Source organism: Chiroxiphia lanceolata, chromosome 5 (assembly GCF_009829145.1).
Source record: "Chiroxiphia lanceolata isolate bChiLan1 chromosome 5, bChiLan1.pri, whole genome shotgun sequence".
Classification (NCBI taxonomy): domain Eukaryota; kingdom Metazoa; phylum Chordata; class Aves; order Passeriformes; family Pipridae; genus Chiroxiphia; species Chiroxiphia lanceolata.
This window is the reverse complement of record NC_045641.1, coordinates 50,434,114-50,460,428: the sequence shown is the minus strand read 5'-3', so window position 1 is coordinate 50,460,428 and position 26,315 is coordinate 50,434,114. Positions and strand designations below refer to the sequence as shown.

Genomic DNA, 26,315 nt, shown 5'->3' with positions numbered 1-26,315 from the left:
CCCAACTTTCTGTGCAAACACTTTGATGTACACAGCTAATGCAGTATACCTATATGATTGGGCAGAAGCACTGCCAAGAATAGAATTGGCAAGCCAACTGCTATGCTTGCTGTTTTGCAGGTTTTGGTATCATGAGATAATTACTGGCCAGGAGCAACTGATCATGCTATAAACAGAAATTAGAAGAACTATCAAGTCAAATCCTGATCACTTGCACTTTTGAAGGCCATTGTCTGTATTTGCCTGGCATTATGTCTGATCAGGATTTAAGCAACCTAGACAACAGAACAGGTTGTTTTCTGTGGAAGTTCGTTCCTGAATTGAAACTAAGTAAAGGGAGCATTTCAGTTGGACAGCTTTTTAGTACCCAAGTCTCCTAGTCTCCTTAGTTCTAGCAGTGCACTTGGTTTATCCTAAAACAAGACTCGTGTAAGGATAAAATCTTACAGTACTGCATTGCTTCCGTTTTGATGTCAGAGTCCTGCAAACCTATGAAGGAGATTCCTCAGTATAGCAATCAGTATGATTGTCATTATACAATAAAGAGGTGTCTCTGATACAGTTGTCGGTTTGGCATCTTTTTTTTTAATTACAGGATGAAAAATATTGGACAAGACGAAAGAAGAACAATGTGGCAGCCAAGCGCTCCCGTGATGCTCGGCGATTAAAGGAGAATCAGATCACAATTCGGGCAGCCTTTCTTGAGAAAGAAAACACAGCCCTGAGGACGGAGGTTGCAGAGCTGCGCAAGGAAGTGGGACGATGCAAGAACATTGTTTCTAAATACGAGACCAGATACGGACCCTTGTAAGCACACCCCTTTTCCTTGTTAGGGCTCCTTGTTCTAGCCTCTTAAACTTCTCTGCCTTCCGTAGAGACTCCCAGAAATAAAGTTTATGGAGGCTTTGCCATTTTACATCTATTAAAAAAAACCCAACAAAACACAAAAAAATCCTGTTTCTGTTGGCACAACTTGTTCAGGCCCTTTCCTGATCATTGCATTGCCCAAAATCTGTGTGTCCATATTTACAACTTTGTTTTTAACAACAATAGAGCATTTTCTTATGTAATACAATAGAACAGATTCACCTGTCTGGAGGAATAAATGTGGATCCCTCCTGACTGGACAGGGTTTTTGCTATCTGTTCTAATCTTCATTTTAAGTGGAGAAAGAGCTTAGGAGACTCTTTTTTTTTTTTTTTTATTTTCAAACTCTTATTCTTTTCTCTTCTCCATTCCACCCCACCCCCCCCATAAAAGTGTAAAACACAATTTTAGGGTATAAGTAGATGTTGCGGGGCAGCATCATGAAATTGTTTCCTCTCCCATTCAGAGGCACTAGAAAGCACCTGTTGTATAGAACTCTGTTCCTGTTGAAGAGGAATAGGGGGCCCTTTAGGACAGGGAGACAGAAAAATATTCAATCTCTTGTAAAAACAGAAGTATTGCAAGGTTAATTCATGAGTGTTATGCAGAACAGAGTCAGTGCAGTTCTGACTAAAATACTGTTCAAATGTCTTGGTAGGTTCTAATCCTAGATAACTTGCAGAAACCAAGGAGAAAGAACAGTAGTGAATCACTTGCTTTACAAATATGGACAAAACAATTTGCTGTGGGTTTTGGGCTGTATTTCTACCACCACTCCTCCTTTTTTCCTTAGAGGAACTTCCCTCTTGAATTGCTGATAAAACAGCATGTTGCACTTAACTGAGAAGTAAGGGAGATTTAGAAAGAGAGGTCTGGCTCATTAGGCTGAACCTTGAGTCCCATCTGTTAAAAAAAGGCCAGTACCTTATGCTTTGGAAGAAGAGGCTTTTTTTAAGAAGTAAACAAGCCACTGTTACTTTACTGCACCTTACCTGTTGTGCAAGAGATTGAGAAAGAGTTTTGGTCCTTTGCCTCCTGAACAGTCTGTGGGATAAGCTACACCCACTGTAAACACAAACAGTTTTGCCTCCCTATCTCTCCTGTGTAGCAGCATATCTGGTCTTTCCATGCTTGCTGGTTCTCTCTCCAGCATGTTTCCTGATAGAAAATTAGCACACAAGGCTTGCCCTCTTGGAAGTAATCCATTCTCAGCACCAAGCACTGCTTCAACAGTATGTGGTGTTAGAAGAAAAAAAAAATATGTTGTGTGTGATGTTGGGACCTTCTACATGACCTACAACTGCAAGAACCAGAAGCTTTACCAGAAGTATATGTCTAGAAGTCCTCTTAACAAGAGAAGCTGTCTTAAGATAGTGGCTGTGTCAGAACTCTTAGGCTATACTTCCTGGGATAATATTTACATTAAGGAATAAATGTGGGATAGAAGATGTTGAGGCTAGCTCGCAGTTCCTCTATTGAAATCTGAAAAGTATATTTAAAAAGCATTGGGGTTTATTTTCTATACTAAAGACTTCTTGCCCAGCTTGTCTTTTTGGAAATTGGTATGAGTTTAGACGAATTGTGTGTTGACTTCTTAAGGAAGTGGAGAAGCAGGCTAATGGAGAACACTTAATGTATGCTTTGAACTATCTCCCCCTCTGTTATGCTCTTAATTTGACAAGAGTGGCTCTTGATGCAGTGTTTGTTGGTCTAATTTCTTTCAAACATACTAAAAATTGTCACCCTTTCAGCAGGGGTTTTTCTTTCACAGGGTGGTTTGTGGTGGTGATGGTGGGAAGTATGTTATAAATAAATTGTCACACTTAATGCTTTGCTTTGTTTAAAGTGACTTATCTGATTCCGAGTGATGCAACTTTAAAGACTTTTAAAAACAAAGAAACTAAAAAGCACACATGAATCGCCAGTCTTCAGAGTGAGCAGTGAAATCTATGAGGTGTCCCAACACAAACAACTGACGATGACCCTGCCTGCCTCCTTGCCTGCAAGTACCCCATCTGACTACCCAGGGCTGGGCATGATGAAAAGTGCAAAGTCTCCTTAATTCTGTATATGACTTTCTTATCTGTCTTTCTCACTGTAACTATGAACTACAATAAGCTTACCTATTGGGGTTTTGTCAAGACACTCAAAGTTCACATCTCAAAGTCCATGACAGCCTGTGTGAATAGTGACTCTTCACTTCAGCACTCGAGTGGAAGAAAAGAGAGAGTTTTAAATGAAAGTGTCTGTTATATATAAAGAACTGCTATGTTTTAAGACTCTTTTCCCTGCAGTAGAATGAATTTTATTTAATACTGCAGCTCACTTCTGGTACAGTGGGTACAGTGTAGCATATTGTGGAGTACTGTGAGTGCAGAACTAAAGACACCAGGAAAACAGCAGCCTGTGATGTGTGAGACTTCAGTGCAGAAAAGTACAGCAGATGTATTGAAACAAGGCACAGTGTGCCATACTGAGATGGCCCATGTAATAGTAAACGTGGTCGCTTTTCTGCTCCACAGCTACACTGCTGTAACCTGCCTTTTCCTTTATTTCGTTTATGAGGATCACTTCCTTTTATGATATCTTGCTGAAACAGGATCTATTCTTCTGTTAACGATTTAGCAATCATGGAAAAGGTGCTATTCTGAGCTGCTGATCCCCAAGACTTTTGGCAGTTTAGACTACCAAAGGAGTATTAGCTCCAGCAAAACAATGGCTGTTAGCTGCCAAATTACAGTTTTCTGTCTCTTGACTGCAGGAGAACTGCGGCGGTGAAAGAGTACTTTCTTCATCTGTTTTATAAAAGTAAGACAGCCAGTGATCTCCCAGAGTTACAACAGGCATCTTAAGTATCAAAACCCGTGTGCTGGTGTGGGAGGGTAGATGAAAGCTTGGACAGATTGTGGGGATGTTTATTGTGTGTAGAAGATGGAGGAAGTAGGTGGAAGTTCCGTTGTAAGAGTTTCATCAGCATAACAAGAATCTGCTCTTATATTGAGGAAACTTAAAATCTAAAGAAGTGGGAAGAAAAGTGTGTGGTAAGAAAAAGAGTTCTTAATTTCTAGGAAAGAAGTACAGGACCATGCTTTAGCCAAAATGGGGCTTGTAAGACAGGAGAGTATTGATGCTTGGGGATTGATAAATAGCACACACCTCAAAAAAAATAATTTTGAAAGCTTTCAGAAGCACAAGTGCCAAAATTATGAGGCATGACTAGTTACCAGCATAGCTCAGCGCTATCATGTTGAACAATTATTTTGACTTTATGTTAAGAGATTCCACCGCTAATTTCAGAGCAGAAAGGCAAAGAGAAAAATGTGAGAAGAAGCAGCTGTTGTAAACTTAATTTTAAAAAAAAAAGATAAAAATTTCAAAAGCCAGGATTCATAACCAGTTTTTGACAGCATAACCTTTGTAAAGAGCATATATAGTTATTGACCTGTCATTTTTAATGGACCATGTTCTGAAGTCAAGCAAGTGTTTTTACCAAAGTATACTTAGTAAGTGATTTTATTATAATTTTTGGATTCTAAAGATCTGAGATAACCTTGAGATATTCTTATGAAATAAATGAATAGCTTAGTTCCATATTGCTGAAGTGTCAGCATATATCTCTACCTGTATCAAGTATTGCTGGTTTGGACCGATATTTTTGGTATGTACTGGTTTTTGTTTTATTTTGGTGATAAAGGCCAAACCATGGATCAAAAACAAACAAACAAACAAACCAGCAACAAAACAAACAACCCTGACAGCACGTAAATGTAGCAACTTTTTGCATTCATAATTTCTAAATTTTCGGTTAGTTTTGGCTGTTCTTGAAAGTCATGCTTCCTGTTTAAATTGTAAAGCTAAAGGGTATTGTAACTGGGCAAGGAGTTGCTAGTCCTTCATTTGGATCTTACTGTGCTTAGGAATATCTTTTAAATACTTACATATTGTGTACAGGATCTGATTTTGCAGTATGTCATGGCATTTTAACAGCAAAATATTCAGTCAGTGAGATTAGTATGTGCAATTCTATTGTTTTATTTCTGTTATATTAAAAGCTTACACAGTGGAAACCAACAGTGAATGTTCATTAGATCTTTCTCTCAGAGAAGACTGTTAGCAAACTCTTGTGCTTCCCTGTAGGACAGTGCAGATTTGCACAACCTGTGATTCATGTGTCTATGGGTTGCAAAACTGGAAAATCGCACTTTAGAGTGAGTGCGGCTCAACTTCTGTAGCTGGAGAATTTTTTTTTTTTAATTTTATTTTTGTGTTGAGAAGCAGCATCTTTAAAGGTAGATGAGAAGGTAGTAACTATTTAAAGGAGTGCAGATATTGCCAGACAAAAGATACTGTGCAATGCTGAATTCCTTCCTCTGTTTTTGCAGTCTCAGGAAGTTTACTGCTTCAGAGCTCTCTGCTCCTCTCAGAACAATTACCTATATCATCTTGTTTTTTTGACTCTGATGACAATCCTATCTGTATGTGATAACTTGGGTATGTTTTCATAGTGGTCATAAGAAGACCAATACTCTTTTAGCTCAGTTTGAACATTAAAAAATGCTGAATTGACACTGTTAGAGTCTGAAGTTCTCTAGCCTTGGAATATGCTCTGAAGAGGCCATAAGTGTGCCTGATGTCAGCCTACCCTATTCCAGCCATAAAGGGACCATCTCCAAGGGGAGAAAATAAAGGGAGTGTGTACCTTTCAGCATCACTGCAGGGAATGCCAGGAAAGAGCAGTTTTTGACTTTCATTGGGATGTGGATTGACATCACGTGGCCATTTCACAGTACTAACTTTGAAAATATATAAACTGTGATGAGATAAGTGGACAATGAGTGTTATCTTACTCTACAGAAGAAACAGGCTATGAATAAATGATACACAACATTTAATACAGTATTGCTTTCATAAATGATTTCCTAATCTCCACATAGTTATATCTCCTTATAATAATGTGGTTTTGTATCTAAAAATTCCCTAGAAGCTTAATCTTTCACCTGTTGCCAAGATCTGCTCCCACTGAAGCTAGTAACAAAGATCTCATTAACTCCCACAGGAAAAAGTCTTTACTCTCCTGTGGTTATTGTGAAGTTTTAGCAAGTGCTGGAGTCATGAGTGTCTTTGCTTTACTGTGGAGCATTCTGTGCTGGGATCAGGTGGATGTATCTCAGATTGCAGATGTAATGTTGGTAAACTGGTCCTATCACTTGTTCATCTACATAGTTAGTCATAGTTTTGGCAGTGTACTATAAACTTGTGTTGGGAGAAAAAGTGGTTTTGATTTGGTTTTTTTTAAGAGGCTTTTTGCAGTTCTTCTAGTAACATTTTATGTCTTTTCTGGCAATTCTACATTTCCTTGCTGTGCTGTTTGAAAGCCCAAGGTGTTCTAACTGTATAAATCACCTTCAGCATTATTTGCAGGACTGCTTCTAATTGTACCAAATTAATTTCAAGTTGGGATGTACAGTGGAAGGCCAGCAGCTTTGGGAATACTGTAATAAAACCACTTGTGCGGAAAAAAACTATTTTTTTGTAGATAGCTGAAATAATGGACCTGCACAGGAGAGAGTATTGCTGCTTCAGTCTTGTAAGCCCCCGAGCATAAAAAGGCTCTGTTCCTTTTGATCAGGAGTTTTCATTTTTAGCGAGAGACGAGGTATCTCGGACCTTTGTAAAATCCAGACAGGCTTTTGTTCTCCTGTATAGTTTTAGCTGCTAAGCACAAGATGAGAAATGCAGATTTGTCTTGGTGCATAAATCTCATGTTTTTGGCAACATACATCTAATCCATAAAGAGCAAAATCATTTATTAGTGCTAGTGTTTTGCCTTTGCAGCACTACAGTACTCTTGACTGGCTTTCTACATGTTCTGATAATTACTCTGATCTTTTTATCTGCCACTGTAACATGGTGAAGATAGGTAAACTCAGAGTTAAAGACTGGGAGAAAGGTAGAAAGAATAGGCTTATCGAAACTTCTGTGGAGATGCTATCATAATGCTAATTGAGAAATTACAGTCATTTAATTCATGATGATACAGATTTGTCATACAGATGTAATTTGTTAGTTTGATAGTCTGCAGTTAGTTTGATAGACTCACCCTAGTGAGTCAGTTTTGGAATGCAAACTTAAAGTTCAGACACCTACAGGGAAAAAGGAATCCTTTGAGGAAAATACATGTAGAGAGAGTTATAGATACTTGGCAAGGAGGGAAGAGGAGAGTAATGCAAGACTCTGACCTGAGTGAGATTGCTAAAACTGACACCTCGCTGTTTACAATTTTAGGCCAATTTGGATCCCATCAGTTTAGCATGATACTGAAGATAAGTACTTGTTTAGGTCTTGGGAATCTCCTTTTCTTGGTCTCACTTCCACAGTCCAGAAGAAAGTGAAGGGAATGTACAGATAGGGAGGAGAGTTACTGCAGAAAGGCATGGAAAAAATAGCTGTTGCTTCAGCTAAGTGCGCTGTTGCACTGGAACTTGACCTGCAAATGCGAACTGGTAGTGCTGTGTCATGAGGAAATAACTATCTGAGGCCCCGATCTTTTAAGGCCTCAATTCTGCTATCATTTCTGCACGGGATGAGCCCTGTATCTGTAGAGAACCATGTGGACTTCACAGGATCTGTTCTTGAATGTGAAGCTCTGCCCAGGCAGTCAGCTGCAGAATTGTGTCCTTAACACACTGTCAGTTGTAGTTATAGGGCTGTTGATATTAAGTGTTACTTGGGTGCCTGTTACATAGCCAAAACCCTTGTTACTTCATTTTCCTAACTAAGGCATGAGCAGAAGCCCTTTGCTGTACAACATCTGTAAAAAAATTAAAAATGTACTTCACATACATCTAGTAAATTAAGGCATGTGATTTTGGTCTGTGGGTCTCAACAAACTTTGCTCGTGTACCTGCCTGAATGTTTTCTTAGATCTGCAGCTATGTCTCAGTGAGAAGGCATGGTGGGATTTGTTTTCCCAAGGGGGCACAATAGCTTGTGTCATCTGTCATGCTGCGGGTGACCACTTGCTACTGGCCAGGATCATGGATGGATGCATCCTCCGCACTTTTATGTGAAGTTGTCTGAAATATGGTGATTAACATGATTATTGGAATACTGTATTTTGTATAACTTAGAACATGTAAATACACTTTTAAAACTAATCTGTTCTCTGAAGTAATAAATAAGTGCTTCCATTGTAATATCTGAATATTGTTAATGCTTTATGTAGCTTGATTTGGGATTATTTTTTTCCTAGAGAACTACAGAAATCAAAACAAAGATTGATGTTGTGGAATTCTAGTCTAGTTGTGATGCTTTCTATCAGCAAAAAAAATGTTTTAATAATAATAACAGCAATGAGCTACTTAAGCAGAGAAACTGAGATTTTTGAGGGAATTGATTCTCTTCCAGTCTTTCTTTAACAGTAGTCACGGATTACATTCATAATTGTACTCTTCCCATCCTGTTAGCTGGACAGTTGATTTGTTTGTGAGTAGCATTTGGAAAGTGGCAATATTAAATTATTTGTAAAGCTTAGTGATTGAGGAAAACTAAAGCTAGGTGTTTTTTGTTGGGTGTGTTTTTTTTAACTATTCTCTGTTTTGACTCAAAGAGATCTGTCTCCACCCTTCAGCCAGACTGCAGCAAGTTGCAGTGAAACAATGAGTGACTGTTACTGAAGCTCATTTGTGACCTAGATAGTCTACATCTTTATTACTTCCATTGTGTACATAGATGACACAGGTTTCCTGTGGTGTGGAGAGAGAGAGAAGGTGATTAATGACTTGTGGTTTTGCTGAGTACACGTTCACTGGATGCTGCACAGCTGGAACTTTAAGCAGCTTTCATGACCTTTTCTATCTTGTGTTAAATGGAAAAAAAAAAACCAAAACAGTGGAGTGAGAATCATGAGCAGTCAGCTAGGAAATATGAACACTTGGGTTTTGAGATGGAGGTGAGATTGATCCATCAGCCTTCACGTAAAGAGATTAGCCTGTGATGACACTTTCTCCAGTCATAATATAACTTCTTGGTCTTTAATGCTGTACTGGGGCAGTCTCCTCTCTGGTAACAGCTGTGTCTGCAGTGTTCCATAAAAGACAAAGCCACATCTTTTGTAGTGGGCGGAGACAATGGTAGGTCTTTTTAATTTCTTCTATTTTTTTTCCCTCCCCTCTCAATGTCTCTAGGCTGTAAAATAGCTATGAAATAGCTAATCATATGTACAAGTTATTCTGAAAACTCTGTTCCTGTAAAGCTTTTTCAGACACATTTTTTAACTAAATAGTTTGAGGGAACTCCTATCTGCTATATTTGGCCTGAAATTCTGTTGCCTCTTGGATAAAAGTATTTTTTTGTCTTCAGATGTGACACTGATCTGTCCCATTCATTCAGTGGGATGGATGATAAATCTGCACAGTATTTATATAAGATATAAGTCTGATCATAGTTTTACTGTGTGTTAAGTTGTTTAATCTCTTGGATGTCTACTCCTTGAGGTTGTCTATAAAATTCTTGTAGCTGCTTTTTGAAGCAGTCCATCAAGTGCATTTGAGATCATCATGACTGAAAGATTCTATAGAAGTGAAAGAGATAATAAAGTTTGCAAAGCAGCTGGGTAAAACTGTATTGCCATAAATGGTTTTAATTTATATATGAATCTTCTGTCCCAAACTGCTTATTTTGTACATAAACCTAAACACTCCTGGCAGCTGATGGGTGAAAATAAAGGTGCTTAAACAGCAATCTAATGAGGAAAGGGCATTTCACTATTACAGAGTTGGTATTATTTTATATTTCCATTTATTACACTTTTTTAAATGTATAAACCACAGATTTGAATTCTCAAAGTCTTCAGCTTCAATTTTGTGAGTAGTTTAAATCCTCTCACCTCTCTGCTCGTAACTGGTTTTTAAGAAAAAGAAAAGCTTTTGTTTAAAATGTAAAATTTTGACTGTATTAAATTCTGTTAGTACCCTTCCTTTTTAAGAAATAAAATGTATATTCCACTATGCTGAGATCCAGTAATTTTGTTCTCTAGATAGCATATTGTGTGCTGTACACCTCTGCTGCCAGCACTACAGCTGCAATTTGCACTGAAGCTGGTAGATACTAAAGCATCTGATCACCTTTTGGGAGTAGGTTCTTGCTGTGCATTTCCCATGTGTTAACATTCCCTGATTTTATTTTATGGATTAATTGATTTCAAAAACTTTGCAGGGTTTTGCGTTTGTCCTGCAGTAACTCTTAGTTGAACTCTCTCAGGTAGGAGGAGAAATCTGACAAAAGTCAGCCACAGACACTTGGACCTTGCTTTGACTGTTCTGTTGGAGCTGACAACATCCACAAAATATTTAGAATTTACTTTCTTTCATGGGAAGTTCAGAATAAATAAGTTTTGACCATGAGTACAGCTTTCTCCATGCCTTTTCATTTTTTTTATCTAAATCTTGGTTACTTGTTTGGTTGCTTTGTTGAGGGTTTTGGTTGGTTGGTTGTTTTTTCATCAGTGGGGTTTTGGGGTTTTTTTTCAAAAGCTGGTACTTGAAGATCAACTTGGTAAGGAATCTGTATATTCACTGCATCTGATTGGAAAGGAGAGCTTCCAGAGAAGGCTGTGTTCACTTTCTTTTGCTTCTTACAGTCCATGATATTTCTATCCGAGACACATGCTTTCAAGATAGACAAGATCACCGGTGCTTCAGTTTAATCTCTAGAAACTGCACTTAGGCAGCCTTCGTTGGATCCTTGCTTTTGTTAAAGGTATCTTGTATGATTACTGATGGAGGGTGTTAGCAAGGAAGAAATGAAGTGTCAGTGAGTTGTTTATCCCTGGCTGTCTTTCAGAGCTATGGCGGGATTAGTGACCCAGGCAATTTGTTTATGAAAGCAAAGTTTCATAAGTTTCATAAAGCCTCTTCAGGGGGTTGTGCCTGACCTCTACCACATATCAAAGGCCAAGGACTTCATGGCCAAACCAAGGAATTGCACTAGAAACTGAGTAGATACAAGGTTGCGTTGGAAGTATCCTTCTGGTGTTACACGGCCTTACCACAGTGGAGGATATTTGGCGTCTTTTCCTTGTGATGGCAGCTGGCAGCAGCACTGATGTTTGGTATACAGTGCCTTCTTTTCAGGGAGCTTGAGCATTCTCTTGGGTGGGTGGGGAGCGAATTTATAAATGTGCTAACTCTGCACATTATATTACTAGTTCCCTTTAGAAAATGTTGCAGCTATTAGTGATCTGAAAGATGGCAATGGGGAAAATGGCAACCTCTTATTCAGCCTCCTTCCTGTTGCGTGTTGGGGGAGATCTGCTGATCTTAGGACTTCAAATGTACTCAGTTTTTCTCCTCCTGGCTACACCAGATCCACAAGAGTGCGGAAAGGTTCTGTCTCTGGTTGGGTCTGTAGCATTCTGTAGTGGCAACTGGAATGTCTTGGTTGAGAATGTGCAAGAGCTGCATCCACCACACTCTTTGGGATTTTTGCTTGCTTTTGGTTGTGGTTGTTGACTGGACATGGCTGTTGAGAAAACGTGTCAGGCTTCTGAGGAAGTTGGGAGCAAACTAACAGGGAGTAAAGCCAGAAGCTGGTGGTATAGGTATGATAGACTTGTGGTTGGGTGGGTGGGGTGTCCCTGGGAAATAATTGCAAAAGGGCAATATGAGACCAGCCTTCCTCCCCTCAGGAAAGGAGAGGAGTCAGAAGAGGCTGGCTTGGTAGCTAGGTGCAAAGGTAGCTAGGTACCAAGGTACCGAGGTAGCTAGGCGTGGAGTGGAAAGTTGCCGGCAGTATTCCAGAGGTTGTAAGAACGGAGTTCATGTACCTTATCCCTCTGTGCTTGATCACAGTTTTATGATCAAAAGTAGCTCTTGAAACATTTTGTTCCCGAAATATGCTTCCAGCTTGCAAGGACAGGCTCAGCACCCCACCCCTGGTCGAACCCTGGAGCAGGCAAGGCTTTGAACCAGATCCCTGTGCCTGTTCCGTGGTGGCAGTGTGACGGCAACAGGGCCACACACTTGCACTGCTCCACCCCAGGCTTTGTGCTGTGGGTGCACCCCGTGCCCCAGCACCGCTTGACCTGTTTGTGCTTGGGAAGGGTGCGGGTGGCTCCCAAGGAGCAGCTGCCTCAGCCTTTGTTGTCAGCCAATGCATCCATTTCATCCTGCTGGCTGCTTATTTACTCCTAGGGCTTTATATGGCGTAAAACGTAAAATACATAATTTGAGGAGAAGTAGCCTCCTCACGTTCTCCCAGATTCACGTACTGCCGCAATCCATCGAGCGATGGGTGCTGCGGTGTCCTGCTCCTGTTTGGCACGCAGCTCGCAGCCCAGAAAAAGGGGCCGTTTCCAAGCCTTTATCCTGAAGACAAGGCTAGCTGTCCTGCCCCTACCGCAGGACGCATCTCGTGGTGTGACACGGTCTGTGGGGACGGGCAGCCCTCGGCAAGGCAGGGAGCACCGCCCGCCCGCCGCCCCCGCCCCCGCCCCGCCCGGGCCCGCAGCCCCAAATGGCGGCCGGACCGCGCCGCCCCGCGCGCGCCGCGAGATGGCGCTGCGGCCGCGCGCACCGCCCCGCTCGGGCCGCGCCCGCCACAGGGCCCGCGGGGTGGGGGGGTCCTGGGCCGCTGGGGGGACCGGGGCCGCCGGGGCCGGCCACCCTCGGTTGGGGCGAGCAGCTAAGGAGCAGACTCTGCCTCCTGCTGCGGCACCTGCTGGGCTCTGACAGCTCTCCGCACCCCTCTAGCTGACCACCCCCGCAGCCCTCACCGAGGATCCCGCGCCAGGACGGCTGTGCCCGGCTGACTCAGCACTGAGGGGGACAAGGGGCAGGCAAGAACAGCTGATCACAAGGCTGAGGGTCACGTCGTGGCCATGCGGGCTCCGTGCCACGCTGAAACAGAGATTTTTGACTCCTGTCCTTCTGATCTCCCCGCGTCAGGACATTTAGGGACTATCCAGGGAACCGCCTGACCGCCTCGGCCTAAAGGCACCCTCTGGCTTCCTGTGGTGAAGGTCCACAGAAGTCTAATGATACGAACAGTAGCAGGAGTGAGTGGGAGAGAGCAAAAGTGTCTCTAGTGTCCCCCGAGCTCCTGCAATAGGGAAAATATCACCAAGGTCCCAAAGGGCACTGGCTGCCACAGTGAACAACAGCTCAAGCTCCCCAGGTGTTGCCCCAGCACACTAAGCCTGAGGGAAAAGCTTCCCTGGCCCTAGAGCTGGCGTTGTCCTGAGCCTGTGAGCAAGGCAAAACAGCACACCCAAAGCATGATTAAGAGCAGCAGGAGTGGCCCTGTTCCTCCTTCCCTGCCTCACTCCAACCTTGGCTGGAAAGGTTACAGACACGAAGCAAATTAATTTCTAAAAACGCAGAAGGAAAAGAGGTGACCTCTTTCTTGCCTCTTCAAAGATCTGGGAGGACCCTGAAGCATGACATTAATAACACGTAACCTATGGAGGATGCAGGACATTGAGGTTTCAGCTCTGTACCAATCCCTCTGGGGACCAGCTTGAGGACAGGATTTCAAGCTTCATTTCAGACGTGTGTATGGCTCATTCTAGGCTCCCTCATCTCCTGCCATGCAGTGACTACCAGCTTGCTGAGTCTCTTACCAAATTAGGCTTCTTCTGCCCACCTTCCAGCCTGACAGGCTGTCGCAGAAGTTTATACCATGGCTGGCTAGGAACTTCTTTCTAATTTTTCTAAATGTATTTGTGATCCAGATGAGCTTCTAGGAGAACAAATTAGACTTTTGCCCTAGCATGTATTTATGATGCATGGATCCTGTTCACCTCAAACTCTCCTGTTTTAGATGAAACAAGCTACACACTCAGAATGGCCACTCACAAGCCTGCTCTGTACCTGCTACAGGTCAGTTCCATCCTTCCAGAGGAGGGGTGTCTAGAGCAGCATCTGCAATGCCAGGTGAAGCAGTACCTTGTACTTGTTGGTCCCTCCAGACAATTCTTTGTTGGGAATATCCTTGAACTGAGAGTATTCAGTGCCAAACTGGCAGCACATGGACAGTGTCCACCCACTGCCTGACCTTCTTCCAATGTTCCAGCTTGAGGGATGTCTTTTTTACAGCATTCTGAGGCAAAACACTGCTGGTTTTGACAACTCTCCCTGTGACTGACAGAGCCCCTTCCTTAGCCAGCTCCTTACGCACCTCGCCTTTTCCCTACCAGTCCTTGTGCCAGCAGCGTTCAGTGGGAGATGGGACGTTATGTGGTCCCCTGCTCTGGACCACCTGTCTCTTGCCCTCGCTCTGAGGGATAGGATGGTGCTGGAGTATCATGTTTCTTCAGGAGAAGGTAGGTTTTTTTCCCCTCTCAAGATCCCTTCTGCTCTGCTCCAAGGAATTGTGATAACCCTGTGGTTCAAGGAAGAGGGAATGACCTTTCTAAAGTTACAGAGCGAGGCCTGGGGAAAGAAAGGGTCACTGCGGGTCCTGCCGGCACACAGGACTGTGAGAGGTGAAGGAGAGGATGTCAGGAGACTGTTGATGGGCAAGGAGATCTGGAAGAGAACATGTCCTCCAGGTACCACCAGCCCTGTGCCGAGGTGCTGCGTGTCCCTCTGTGGCAGTACGAAGCATTGCTCTGGACTGGTTTAGCCGAGCCCAGCAGTAACAGTTGCCCCCATGGGCTGGACATCTGCGCAGTCTGGCTGGGGCTGTGGGGAAGAGCTGGAGAAGGAGGGAGGGGGAAGATTTAAAAATAGTCCCCGTCTCATTTTTGCAGCTGTCATTCATGGTGCTTAAGCAAGCCCAAGGCCTCCCAGCTCCCATACGCATTACTCCTTACATAATGGGAGACATGCAGGCGTCGCTCCAGGCCGGGAACAGGCATCAGGCTGGGAACAGGCATCAGGCTGGGAACAGGCAGGGACATGACATTTACGCTACCCTGTCAAAGCCGATGAGCAGCTCCAGGGTGTCCAGGTCCTGAAAAAAACCTGTGGGTTGAGGAAGGCAGCTCGTGTGGCTGTCAAGGGCAACCCAGCCACAGCCATGGGCTGGGAAGGAGGTGAGGGAGAGTGGGATGCAACCCAAAGGTGAAGGCTGGCCTCACTATGGCAGAAAGCTGGCCCGGGCTTCTGGGCTGCTGTGGTGCTTCTGGGGCAAATGGCTGTGGGAAGGGGGTGGGGGCTGTGGGGAGGGGTGTGGGAAATACCATAGTAGGTCCCAAGGGATGACTGTTTGCCAGAGGGGAAGATGTGGCCACCAGCAGTGAAGGAGGAGGGAGCAGTGCAGAGATGGCACAGGGAAGCAGAAAACACGGATTGCAGAGGAGCTCCCCAGGGAGGGGAGCTGGGAAGGGGAGAGCAGGAGGTGTGGGAGGACAGGTCTGGGGAGGAGGAGAGGGACAGGCAATGCAGGAAGGACAGTGCTGAGAGGAAGTGGTGTGAGGAGGAGACCGAGTGGATGGGGAGAGTTTTGAGAGGGAGACAGGGTGAGAAGAGCAGCGCTGGGACTGGTGGGGGCTGGAGAAATGGAGGATGGTTCAAATGCTGGAAGAAAAGGTGAAGGTCCACTGGAACCACCAGAACTGCCTGCCCTTTTCTGCCACCTCAGTGCTACAGGACAAACATTGCAAAGGGCAAAAGAGCACTCCATGTCCCTTCATGTCAGCCACGCTGGGCTCAGGCACTGCTCCCACATGCTTTTTCCCTACCTCCCTCAGCCTCCTCAGCTCTGAAAACTGCTAACTCAGGGAAATTCCAGAGACAGGGGCTGTGCATGTGGCAGCAGGTCAGGAGGACAGAGCTGGACAGTGGTGGGGACACCACCGCTCTGCACCTGCGAGCCTCAGCCTCCCAGCCTATCTCATCTAGGAACACTTCCACCCTTCCCACCTTCTGGCCAGGAACTGAACCATATGTCTGTTCACTGTAGGATCCTCTCTTCTTCCAAGGATCACCGGCTTTCATGCTTTATATGCCAGCAGCCAGACTGCCTTGGGTAAGGCATGAGTCACTGTGGTGTGGTTATTTAAAGTGTGTCTCCTAAGCGCCAGCCACGTGCCTGTGCTGCGCGGGCTGAGAGGGAACGCGCAGCCGGACCCCAGAATTAACACCAGGAGGGCCAGCTGCCGAAAGAAAGGCTGAGACCCAGTTAGCTTCTCCCAGAGCAAAGGGAAAGCTTGGCATTTCACAGCAGCCCCCTGTCAGTGGGGAGAACAATGCAGCTCATCCCAGTCCCAAACCACAACAGGCTATTTCCATGTCCACAAACCAAAAGTGCCTCAGAGGACGTGACTGTTGTTGCCCGGGGGCTGGGCAGGCCTGGGGCTGGTTTGGCAGCCATGCAGTCACCCACTTTACAGGAGGCATGACCTGGAGCCACCAGGATGGTGCTGGGATTGTGCTTGGGTTCTCCCGGTGCTGGAGCAGGAGCTAGAGTCCAATCCTGAAATTTCGGGCAGATATGGACTTCTAACAACTGTTGGCAAAATGGATGCCTTAGCTAGTAAATATTTCTGGCATATTCTAACTACTCCCTGCTGTTTTCCATTAGAACTGACATCCCAGAGCAATGAGTAAGTCCCAGTGTATGTCCTTCCTGGTTCCGCATCATTCAGCCAGACCCGCTGCAAAGCTGCTGGCCTATGAATGAGTCCAGGCTTGGGGAAGCTTGTTCTCCCCCTGCATCCTGCTGGCACCAACTGAGGTCTTGGGCACACTATGTGCTTAGGCTGAGCCTCGCCATCCTGTCCCACTGAGGAGAGGTGGTAACAACAGCCAACCTTGGCAAGAGGTTTGAGAAGCTGCTGCTGGCCAAGTTGAGGCAAGACCGGGCATTTCTAGTGTATGGAAAAGGAGATCTCACTGGTGAGCATGACGTCTGCACTGGCAGTCAGCATGAGGAGGTGAGAGAGCAGAGCACAGTTTTGCATGGGACCACATGCAGGCCAGCTAGATGGAAGATCTCGTCTGTGTTTCCTTGCAAAAGTAATTTTTTCTGGCCCAGAGCAGAGGCAGTGCCTGCAATCTCCCAGTCAGGCAGCAAAAGCACAGAGCTGCTCTCATGGGTTGCAGGGGACTCAGCTGCCAGGATACGTCCACAATTTTCTCTTCCTTTAGACCAGCCCACTCAGGACCAAAACAGCCCTTCCCTAGAGCCTGGCTACTTTTGCTGCCTCTTGCACATGCCTGGGCCCGCATTAACCTCTCAGGGAGGTCTTTTCATAGGAGTGAGATGCCCCCTTGAGCCCATGAAGATCACTTTTTCTCTCCTGTAAAATACATCATTTAACTTCACAGTGTCACAGAATGTATCAGAGAAGGTATTCGTACTAATTGCCCACTAAGCATTTCCAGAAAAAGACAGTCTCATCTTTCCCAAGACAGCAACAGCAGGAGAGATTTGTGCCATGTATGGGACCCACTGTCCTCTCCACGCCCAGTTCCTTCCTGTCTCCCTTTCCTGGCCTATTGGGAGATTACTGTCTCTCTTCCATGTCTCCCTTGGTGTTACTCCTTGATTTCCCCTCCCTCCATCTCCTTTCCTTGGCTAGACTTTCATCTTCGGATTTCTTTTTCTTTGTCCTCTTTCTTGTTTTCCTTCTCCCCTCATGGCCTCATTTCTCTCCCCCTTCATTTACTAGTCACTGGTTTCCACTAGCCAAAGTGGTGCTGGAGCTGTCAATAAAAGAGCCCTCCAACTCCTACAAGCTGTAGTACAGCCCCAAGCTCCATTTCTACCCCAGACCGTGGGCTCCAAGCCCATCTGCAGCTTACACCTCTCAGCTGAACCCTCCTCCCACGCAGCTCCACTACACTAGACCTCCACTACTTGTTGCTACAGCTGTAAAAGCAAGGACTGACACAGCAGGGGAGGGATTGGGGCTGCTACAACACGTGCTTCAGGCACCAGCTCTCTCGCCAGTCTACATCAGGCTGTAGAAGCTGATGTTTAATTGCCTATCTTCGCTCTGCCTGAAGTCCAAATGCCACAGGCCCCTGCACGCCTTGGGGCCTTCACTGCAGTGATGGGGCACACTTAGGGGCTATGTAGAGTCTGCTTTGACCCCCAGCTAACAAGAACCAAGTTGTTCTCTCAGGTCTTTCCCTTCACTATGAAGTAGTTTCTTCATCCTTTTCTTCCTTAGAGAATGTGGAGATGGCTCAGCAGAGAGAGCAACAGTTGCAAAATTATGTAAGGCACGAAGAAGTATCTACATGAGGAACAACAGGGCTTTGGGGTTCTGCTTCCCACTGATGATAGTGCTACCCTGATCTGGAGCAAGGCCACACGGAGCTATGAGCCTGTTTGCAAGCTGAAACACCTTGGGCCTGCCTGATATTAGGCCAGAAAAAAAAAATATGGTTGCTGGAACTGGCACTAACCACTTGGGAGCCAGCAGTGGATAGTTCTAGATGGTGGGTAGCCTGGAGCTGCTTTCAGGTGGGATGCTAACCTGATACCCTTGGTGACAATGTCTGCTGAATTAGGTCCTGTGGTATTTTTGTAATAGCAGAGCTGTGAATTGCAGCTTCCCAGCTAAATTGCACTTGAGTAATGCTCTCATGACTTGACTATCTCCACAACATTTTAATTAGTCATTTCTGTCTTCCCTACCACAACATGGTAATAGTACAAAATTACTGTTATTAGTACAAAATGGCTGCCCTGACACCCACTGTCACACAGCTCTTTTGAAGATGGGGCTGTATTTCAGCAGCAATGGGCGGTCTTGAAGGTGCTTTGGGAGCCATTGGAGGGGAAAAGCATCAATATAATGGATACAAAACCAAGGGCAGACCTCCTGACTCCTTTTCTTTGCAGTCCACTGAGGGACTGACACCCAAGGGCTGTAAGCTCCCATGGAAGTCAACTCTGATACTGAGTGCAGCAGAAGCAGAAACAGGCCCTGAGGATGGCAAGGACAGGAGCTTGGGATGGAAAAGATTCAGAGGGCCCATGCACGCTGACTCCTCCATGAGTGTAAGCAAGCAGAGCTACACCTGTACTCCTGCTTTATACAGAGCACTGCAGGAGCAGTTTGTACTTGCAGATAACACAGAATGGTGATCAGAAAAAACTGCCTCCCTTTTTGGCTCCAGCAATTAGCCTGTACTCAGCATTTCCATTAGTAAGCTAACTGAATGATGGCATTAGGTAGTTTGACATAATCCTGTTTGCCTACAAAGAAAGTACAAACTCCTGCTTCTGTAAGCACAGCAGGAGTCAAACTGCATCAACAGCTTCTTTGGTCATAGCTCTAAGCCTCTTTTTAACCAGTTCTTCAACCTGCTTGGAGAAGGCTCCTCAAGCTCTTGCTGTGTGTCAAGTTGCACGTTCTTCACTGCACTGCCTGTAACACTTCTAGAGAGTTCCCACCACCACTCTTCAACCTCTCTTCTCCTCCCTCCTATATTCCCTCCATAGCTTTGCTTTGGGATCAGAAGTTCCCAAGTGCCTCAGGCTATTTATGGTAGACACACAGTACAGGAATTTGGTAAGACAGAGCTACTTTCATCAGGCAATGACATTTATTCCCCCATCATCATATTGCATCAACATTCATGGCATGTCAGTGCCCCATTGCCACATTGCTTCTGATTAAATGCCTCTGGGGTTTAATGAGTTTTCCTCCTGTGAGGAGGTCACTGGCTGTGGTCACTGCTGTAATCCCAAGATAATTTTGGACATCCTGGGAGGGGTGGCAGAGCCAAATGCAGCTGCAGCATCCTTCAAAGGTTGAAGGGGTTTTTTTGAGTCTTTTGCAAATTAAGAACACACCTTGCAATACTCATCACCCCAGCTGGTCTGCAAAGACTGGTCTCAACAAGCTGTTCTGAACACACTCCCCTCATCTCGAGCCATGCTTCTGCCATCCTCGCATCTGCCACCTGCTCCGTCATTAGCTCCTGGGCTGGAGCCATAGACTGTGGCAACACCTGAGCTACTAATTGGGCTATTGCAGCAGCACTAATAGAGCAGGGACACCTCTGCCAGCCAAGCCAACTGCTCCGAGATGGGCCCAGCAGTGTGCAGCCAGCTCTCCCACTGAGCTTGAAGCCCCCCGCGCTACCATGCAGCGACGAGCTCCCGCAGCCACGTGCCCATGCCGACATTTTTGTAAGTGCTGTTTCGCTGCATGGAGGGCAGTCACTGCCAGCCAGGCAAGGCATGTGTGGGAAGTGGAGAAGACCAGGCAGAGCTGTGGAGGAGGAAAAAAGGGAATCAGATGATCACAGATGAATGGCACAGGGATGAATGGGTCCAGCACGAGGCAAAGGTACTACAGGGAGAGATATCACTGCTCACTGGTGGCAGAACTCTCCCTTGCACCCTACTGCTGGCTGCTGTTTGCTCCCAGGATTAGGCCACAGCATTAGGGAAAATAATCCACTGGAGCAAGGAAGATAGAGAGATAAGGGAGAGAAGAAGGATGGGTCCCTGGAGAAGGATGCTTCCCAAATTCCCCAGGTGGTTGAGCTCTCATTGTGGGGAATGCAGTACCAATGGTGGCATTAGCTGGTATCATAACCAGATATCTGGGAAACCCTTCCATACTCTTGGGGTCTTCTTATAGCCTCTGGCAGCAGATGCACGTAACAGCAAACATTACAGAGGTGCAGGTGCATCCGTTCACCTTCCTTTCTAGTCTGCTTGGTGAACAGCATCCACAAGGCAGAGCAGACAAAGTCATTTGTGGGCCACTTCGAGTGTTTAACTCCCCAAGGTCAAACCTGCTTTGCTTGGCCTTGAAGAGGCCAGCGTTCACCCAGCAGGAGCGATAACTTTGGCGAGGCAGGCTCTAGGCAGGAGTGAAGACAGCTGTGCCCCTGGGTAAGAGGCTTTTAAGTGTCTGCGAGGTGGAGAGCCACAGCAGTGCAGCCTGCTTTGCTGGTGGAAGAGCCTGGAAAGCCAGCCCTTGCCACCACAAGATGAGTAAGATCCTGCCAAGTGACAATTACCTCAAGGAGGAAATGTGGCTCGCTCCAGGAGCAGCAATTACCACTTCCTCCACTAGTATCTCCAGGTGAAGAGGGTGGCCAACTGCCTCATCAGACACAAGAGCAGAGGAAACGGGCACAAGATCCACAGCTTGCGGTGGACACCCTTTTCTGTATGCAGACCTTGCAGGGAGAGGGGACAACATTAAAGACAGTGAAATAAATGGAGGTCCTCTTGCTAATCGTACCTTCCTCAACAGAGTTGTATCACAGAAAAACACTTGGGAAGGGTTTGGGATTTTTTTTGTTCACAACCTCACCCAATTCTGTCAAGGTCAACAAGACTCACTAGATAAAATCAGTGGGTTTTTGTCAACCAGGCAAACACAGTGACACCCCTTCCCCCCACCCTTTTACCTCCTGGGCTGCGGAAGCCAAAAGGCACCTCCAGCCATTTGTGGGAAGCTTTGCCACACCACTGAGGTGACACTGGCCTTCTCCAGTGGTCTGGCTTTTGTGGCTTCCTCATAGTAATGGGCCTCTCCTACCAGCTCTTGCAACCCTATGAGGGCAGAGCAGCTTTGGAAAAGACACTTGTGCAACTTTGCAGCACACTCCAGGTACGTTAAAGGAAGATGTCCAGCTCCAACCAGTTCTGGACTATGAAGCTCTACTGGGCAGGCCAGGGAAGGGTCAGCACACAATTACTAACACAGACCTCCACTTCCTAGTGATGCTTTACAGATTAGTGTTGTGGTCCTCAGACAATCTCATTCAACCAGTTCATCCCACCTTCCAGGAAAGCTCCGTCACACGTAGAGATCAATCCAGGTGTTGCTGGAAGACCCACAGGTCCCCAGAGCAGCTCTTAGCAGTTACTCCATGCACTCAGAGGAGTTAAGGATTCAGCAGCCTCAGGTATCTCATGATATAAAACACTGGGGCCAAGTTTGGATGGATTTGGGTCCTTTCATACCATTTTAAGGTGGTGGGAAACCTGGAGTTTTTTTCTTAAAAATATAAAGCAGAAAAATCTTCTCAGCAGTGATGTTGTCTGTGTGTTCACAAAGAGATGTGGTCAGTGGCTTTCTCCTGCAATACATACTGGTGCAATATGACTGATGGAGTGCCTGCTGGTTAGATGCTGTATTACTCTCTGCTTGCTATGGAGCTGTTGTAGTCCCCACTCTCACCTCTGTAACCATTGACTTTGGAAAGGTTTCAACTTATGTTTAGTGACTGGTCAAAATATTCCCATAACAGGTATCTCTATGAAGGAAAATAATATTTTTCAAAGGGCACTGTGCCTTTGGATAAGACAATAACTCCAAGATTAAAAATGAAGAATAAAATAATCTTTCTTATCTGGCTTTGTATCGATAGGGCAGTCTCAATGGCCAAACTTCTCATTTGAATAACCAAGTGAGGTCTCTCTTGCATGGTTTTATACACTTGATCTGTGCTGTGACTTATAATCTGGAAGATAAGAAAGTTTCTTTGTTTATGTTTATAAAAATCAGCAATTTGTGGTTCCCCATGCTGATGTGTTAGCACTTAGGCTGTAGGTTACAGCATTCAAGGCCTTGTTCAAAACTGACAGCTTACACTGCTCTCCTCAGCAATGCTGGGCACCTTCGGCTCTGCCTCGAAGCATCACAGCCCATGTGCTCTTCCTGGGCTTGTTTTGTTAGATCCTGTTTCTTCTGGGTTTGTCAAGCCCTTGCCCTTCCTCAGTGGACAGCTGGCAATGGTGTGGCTGAGAGGGATAAGCTGTCCTTCCCCAGCATGTCTCCATCCCATCCCTTTGCATCATCTCCTTTCCCATTCAGAGCAGCTCCCAGTGGTGGCAGGATCAGCGTGAGGCGGCAGAAGTGACCGATGGGTGCCGGCCCTAGTGCTCACACACCATGAGTGCGGTGAAGCCATGGCCTCCCCAGGCCTCGGTGTCTCCATGTGCTGGAGGCAGTGACAGCACTGTGACTCTTGGGCCCCCTCTGAGATCTGGCCACGTCCCCAGAGGGGAACCACCATGTCAGGACCAGCCCAGAGGGAGAATTGGAGGAGGCTTGTGCATGACAGTGTGGCAAGCAGGGAGCCAGGCGGGGACAGGCAGGCTCGGCTGGGCTGTGCTGGCTGGGAAGGAGGCCTACACAGCTGCTGCCCATGTTGGGTCACTAGGAACATGTACCATTTCATCAGGTGGGGATAGGAAGAAGGGAGTTCCAGCCTCGCCTCCTCATGACATTTGCACCTGTGTGTAAACACCTCTGATGTCCCTGGAATGCTGTCCTCCTTCTCTCTGCTCGTCAGTCCTTCCTTGGCTCATGTTCATGGTCTTCCAGACACCTTAGCTGGTCTTTTCCCCCGTGTTCTCTACTGCTCTGCCTGTCCGTTCCCTTCAAGGATGCAAACCCCAGTGCACCCCGGGCAGATAACGTCTCTTCAGTTCTCCCTGTTTTTTCTGTGTGCCCATCACAGGCCCAGTGGATTGTGTGAGTGCTGCCACTTGGTGTGACGTCCAGTGTCCTCCTGGCTGCAGCTGGGCATCACACTGACAGAGACAGAGGATGACCTCGGTAGGTTTTGGAAAGGCGCCCGAGGCCTGCTGTGACGTCGCTCATGCCTTTGTGGGGAGCCTGCAGCAGCACGTGTTGACACTGAACCCGACCACAGGAAGATCAGGAAATGCAAGAATGCCTGTTGTTGAGGGAAGTTGGACTTGGCCTTTGCACAAAATCGCTGAGCTGTGCAACCGAGGCCCGTGAAAGAAGCATTTCCTGCTGCAGCAACATTGCTCATTGCCCTCCCTATGCATCACCTTTGTGGGTCATTTCAGGTTTATTTTTTTCTGATGAAAGCCCCAGCTGCACCTTCTGCAAGCAGTTTCTGGCTAATTCACTCAAAGGAAAACTTCGTCCTTGGTGGAAACACCCTGCCAAGTGGGAGGGACACACTCCCTCCTGAGGATCTGCTTCCTTCAGCAATGTAGCTGTGCTGGCAGTGCAAGGCCAAAAAACAATAAACACAACCCTCCCCTCAGCTAGGTCTCAGCAACTGCAGAATAACATGGGGACCACACTTGTCTTCCTCAGCATTCAATGAAGAGGGAGCGTGTTCCCCCCACTTCTCCACCTGTGCCATTCCTTTCCACTCCTCAAGGCAAAGAGGCAAAATTTAACCCTGAATCTTCTTTGCAGAGATCCTCTTTTCCTACTTCACTCCTTTGCCTCTGAGTGCTTCCTGGGGAAAAAAGATCACATTCCTTCCCAGCACACGCATGTACCACACTGGAGTTACTTTTGACACTGGCGATGGCCACACACAAAATGTGCCCTTCACTGACCGGTACAACTCAAAAGCACCATGTGCCGGCTGGGGCTTATCTTTCACTGGCGTGTCTTGGGGCCGGGTGAAAGCTTCGTTCTTCAGCAGCTTTCTAAAAAGATCAGGTTTCTGGAGGTGACGACGCAGGCAGCAGTGGGGGGACAGCGGAAGAACAGCTCTGCAAGGGCTGGGGTGAACATGTTCCCGGCTGTGTTTGAATTGGAGCCTCGCCACAGAAACCAAAGGAAAAAGCGTAAGATTTTGGAGGCGGCTAACCTTGGCGACAGCCTGCTGCTGGGCTGGTGCCTTGTGCTCTGGCAGAGGAACATGTGGGGTGGAAAGACCTATCTGTCCCTCTGTGACCATGGTGTCAGCCTTGCTCCTCACACCTGCTGGGGCCATGGGCAGTGCCGGGGCCGCAGCCATGTGAGCAGGGAGCAGGTGGCATTGGCAGGAAAACTCCTCAGGGATGCCAAAGACTCAGCAGGTCCTGGCCCCCCCACCAGTGGTATTTTTCCACCTCTTGATCCTGGCATGTCAGCAAGTGCTGGGACACAGGGAGGCACCTGCTGTTGGCGGTGCCTGTGCCACGTGTTATTCAATCCCAATAATTCCAAGTCTCCGGGAGGTTCTGGGGTAGCGGGAGATGCTCTCCTGTTGAGCCAAACTTGAGCTGTTTTGCTAGGCCTGTAATTTAAATACAGTCCAGGGAATGGCCTTTCATGCTTGCATAAGGCTTTCCTCTGCGACCCAGCCCCTTCCGTCTCCTTGAACAGCCTGACTCAAGTCAGAAACTACTCCTGTCACAGACTGAGAAGCCCAAGGCTCAAGCATGGCATTTTCTACCCAAGCTGTCTCCTCCTTTCAGGTAAGAGCCCGCCTGCTCAATGACTCAAGTTGCAAGTTTCCCTCTTAATAACGGAGTCCCCTGTGACGAGTGTCTAAACAACACCCCCACGCCCCTCGCTTTGGAGGTTTCGGGAGACAAGTCCCATCTTGTTGCCGTGCCCCAGGAGCACGCTACCGGAGGATCGACTCATTCACTGTCCAAACACCCGGCAAACACTCCCACACCCAGGCACTACCCTGCACTGGCCCAATGTGGAGCTTCAGCACCTCTTTCTCCTCTCTGAAGGCTGATGGAAGGCAGAACCTGTCCCTGCACACGGCTTCCAGGCAGGGGTTTCAGCTCCCCCCACCCTTCAGGCTCCCCAACACAGCACAGTGGCAAATACCTCGGAAGGAACAAGGCTATACTAAACCTCTTCCCTAATCCCTGCCTAGGCTGTGCAGCTATCAGCTGTAAACTAACTCCAGGCCCTACCTGTGCCCAAAAAGGGAAAGGCTCCATGCCTCCCTGCGTCACAGCCAAGCAAACGCAGGGCAAGGATCAGGAAGGCACACAGTCGCCCTCACTTTTCCATTTCCAAAAACATGTCTAAGGGTAAGCGTTTGTGTGTGCTTTAGATAAATGATTACAAGGGGTTTGAGACACTAAGGGGAAAAAATAGTTCTGTTGCTTAGCGGACTGTGACAGTCACATGGTGCACAGCAGGCACAAGCAGCAGCCCAGCTCCCGGGGCTCGCAAAGCCAAGGGCACAGTGAGCTCTTCCAGGAAGAAATTTAGGCTAGAAGGGCTGAGGGGGAATGGGTAAGGACACTAGTGGGAGTCAGCTCTAGCTCCATGTTTGATTTCCTCAAGGACATTCAGAGCAGCTCCCTTCAACAGCTTTTTAAGGAGGCAGTGTGAGGAGCTGCAAGCCACCCCTCCAGCATGAGGCAGCAGGAGTGTGGTGGAGCTGGGGAAGCTGGGTCACACAGCCATTGGCATACGAGGGGCATGACAGGTATTTCAGCACCTTCCTCAGCACAGGGGCCATCTCATCTTTTGCTAAAAAGGAACTGCTCCCTCCAATATAAATTCTGATTAAACCTGAGCAGTGAGAGGTTAGAAAGAGAAAATCAGATCATCATTGCTGCATGTTCTCATATCCAGCCTTAAGCCCTCCCCCTGCTATGGGAAGTCACCTTGGATGAACATCCACAGCAGGGAGGACAGGGCCTGAATGCACACCTTGATGTTTACTTAGCTTAGCAAGTACCCCAGATGTCCCAGAGTAAACTCCAATTGGTTTGCACAGAGGGAAAAGGAATCAACTCAAAACCAGCACCCCTCTCTGCAGGAAACAGTGCCTAGGGGAGCTTCATCT

The 26,315-nt window shown here is 46.6% G+C and overlaps 1 protein-coding gene across 4 annotated transcripts in view; it reads left to right on the top strand.

The window, feature by feature from the left end:
• Window positions 1-23,526, top strand: part of TEF (TEF transcription factor, PAR bZIP family member) — a 36,236-nt gene extending 12,710 nt beyond the window's left edge. For 2 of the 4 annotated variants that reach the window (XM_032689640.1, XM_032689637.1), the window contains exons 4-5: window positions 596-807; window positions 2,714-9,877. In XM_032689640.1, the coding sequence (XP_032545531.1) occupies window positions 596-807; window positions 2,714-2,735 (234 nt within the window). In that variant the 3' untranslated portion in view covers window positions 2,736-9,877. The other 2 variants (XM_032689639.1, XM_032689638.1) reach the window with 2 other exon arrangements.
• The last annotated feature ends 2,789 nt before the right edge of the window (window positions 23,527-26,315 follow it).